The sequence below is a fragment of the Pediculus humanus genome, genomic scaffold (assembly GCF_000006295.1).
Source record: "Pediculus humanus corporis 1103172108221 genomic scaffold, whole genome shotgun sequence".
NCBI classification, from domain to species: domain Eukaryota; kingdom Metazoa; phylum Arthropoda; class Insecta; order Psocodea; family Pediculidae; genus Pediculus; species Pediculus humanus.
The window spans coordinates 52,324-54,918 of record NW_002987791.1 but is presented as its reverse complement, the minus strand read 5'-3'; the positions used below and the strand labels follow the sequence as shown (position 1 = coordinate 54,918).

The following is a 2,595-nucleotide window of genomic DNA, read 5'->3' as shown; positions in this document are numbered from 1 at the left end:
TAATAATAAAATCCATTTATTTTTTATTTTTTTTCGGTTAAAAGTTTCAAATTTTCACTTATTAAATAATAATAATAATAATAATAGTAATAATAATAATAACTTCAATTATTTATATCAATAAATAACAACAAAAACGATTCAAATTACCTTTTAAAACGCGTTTTATGTTTATTTGTATTGTTAATAGAATTTTTTTTTTTTTTTAAATAAAATTTCAGAATGAATGCAAGAATTATTCAAAATTTTTTGCTCTTCAGTTTTGCCTTTTCATTTGTTTTATCATCAGCGGAAATAGTTATACCGATTAGAAGAAATATCGAAGATTCAAATATTTCCGTTTCCTCGATATTAACGAATTATTCAAAAGGATCACCCAAGACGACAACGACAACAACGACCGTTACAGATAGTGATAAATCATCATCCGATGATTATCATCATCATCAAGGGAATAATTACGTATCAAACCGTGAAAATTCAAATTACGTCATCAATAAGGAAAATAATATAAACAAAAGAAATCGTATGAGTTTCACGGGAATGAGAGGGAAAAAAGAAAATAATAATGATATAATATTGGATAATTATAACGAACCATGTAAAGGAACCCTCGTGACGTCATCAAACGTCATAGATAAAAGAAGTTTAAAAAATTACAAAGAACTTTTTGGCGGGAAAAGAGCTCCCCTCGCTTTTCACGGTATGAGAGGTAAAAAATCCGATGAGTACGAAACAAAATGGACGAAACCGAATCCGTTCGGTTTAAGATTTTTACCAACGAATCAAAAATTATTAATAACGAGCGGATTATTCGAAGATGGCGACGACATATTAACATTCGAATATCCGGAATATACAAATATTAAAAAAGAAAATTCGGAATCGATGATCGGTGATGATGATGTGACCGTTAAACGTTCGCCATATTCGTTTCAAGGTATGAGAGGTAAAAAAGGATCCGTTGATATGAATTTAAAAAGAACGATGGGTTTTCTAGGTATGAGAGGTAAAAAAGTACCTGAAATGTTATGGCATACTGATAATAAATACGATAAAAGAGAACCGCAAATGAGTTTTTTCGGTATGAAAGGTTAGTCGAATTCTCATCGTAACGTTTAAAAAAAAAAAAAAATTTCCCACCAAAATTTTTATTTAACGGTTTTTCTTACAGGTAAAAAAGCACAATCAGGTTTTTTTGGAATGAGAGGAAAAAAACAATCGTCGGAAAATTATTTTAACGGAAACGACGATGGTAAGAAGACTTTATCAATCCCTCAATAATGTGAAAAACATTTTAATTATTAAAACTCATTACAAACAATCAATAATTAAATGTTTCAAAACATTTATAAAGAACTTTTATAGCGAAGTTTTATTTTTAAATGTAAATAAATAAAAAAAACATGTTATTAAAGAGTGAAAAAGTTTTTTTTTTGTTTCTCCATAATATTATAATATAAGAGGATTTTATATTTTATTACGTTTAAGCTTTTTTGTTTTAAAAAAAAAAAAAAAGAAAGAAAAGTTTTAAAACAAAATAAAAGAAAAAAAAAAAATTTTCTCGCATTTCTTTACCAAATAATAATAATAATAAATGTTTTTTTTTTTATATCACACGCGTTTATATAAAAATTTACGAGATATGGTATATTTAAATATTATTTATGATACCAACTTAATGACGAAAAAAATTTTTTTTTTTTTTCAGATGTTAAACAACCGTTAGATGAAGAATATCAACAAAGGATTAATTATATTAATCGAATGAACGATGATGATGATGATGATGGCGATGATGGTGATGTGGAAATACTAAAAAATAGATTCAGAAGAGAAACTTTGTGGAAAAATGGCGACGATGATGTTAAAACTAAAAAATTATTTCATAGCCTTTTTCATTTGAAATAAAATAATAAATAAGTAAATAAATAAAATTAATACACGAGAGTAAGTTTATCATATTATTAATATTATATTTTATTCGATAAAAATCCAACCGTCGTCGATGATGACGTTTTGTTGTTAAACTTGCGACAATTTTCTCTCTCACGGCATTTTTTTTTTTTTTAAATTTTTTGTAAATTATCAACGTTAAGTGAAACGTTAATTTTTTAAATTAATTGAAGTTTCTCTCTCTCCCTCTCTTCTCTCTTTCCCTTTTTCTCTCCCGCGTATTTTTTCGATTCGTAATAATTTTAAAAATTTAGTGGGGGGGGGAAATAAAAATGGTGGAAATAATAATTAACTTATCAAAATTAAACTCATTAGGGTGTTGGATTTAAAAACGAAGAAAAAATTATTAATATTTTCTCTTGAAATATTTTTTTTTTAATGGAAAACAATTTCCCCCTTCCCCTCTCCATCCTCCCCTCCTTTCTCTCTCTTCCTCTCTCTTTCTCTCTCTAATACCACTTTTCTGATTTGTTATTATTATTATTATTTTTTTTTTTAATATTTAATAAGCTACCTTAAGAAGATTTAAATGTTTTTTTTTTGTTTTTTTTTTAGGTTTTCTTTTTTTTTTAAATAACCAAAACTTTTAACTAAAAATATTTTTTTATTATTAATAATAAAATTTTATGTAAATAATTT

At 25.7% G+C, this 2,595-nt stretch overlaps 1 protein-coding gene across 1 annotated transcript; it reads left to right on the top strand.

Annotated features, from left to right (window-relative positions):
• Positions 1–222: 222 nt before the first annotated feature.
• Phum_PHUM449790 (uncharacterized protein) lies at positions 223–1,284 on the top strand (the record flags this gene model as incomplete). The annotated part of the gene is made up of 2 exons (XM_002429693.1): positions 223–1,093; positions 1,175–1,284. 2 exons carry the CDS (start codon positions 223–225, stop codon positions 1,282–1,284), a joined length of 981 nt encoding a protein of 326 aa, XP_002429738.1.
• Positions 1,285–2,595: the final 1,311 nt, after the last annotated feature.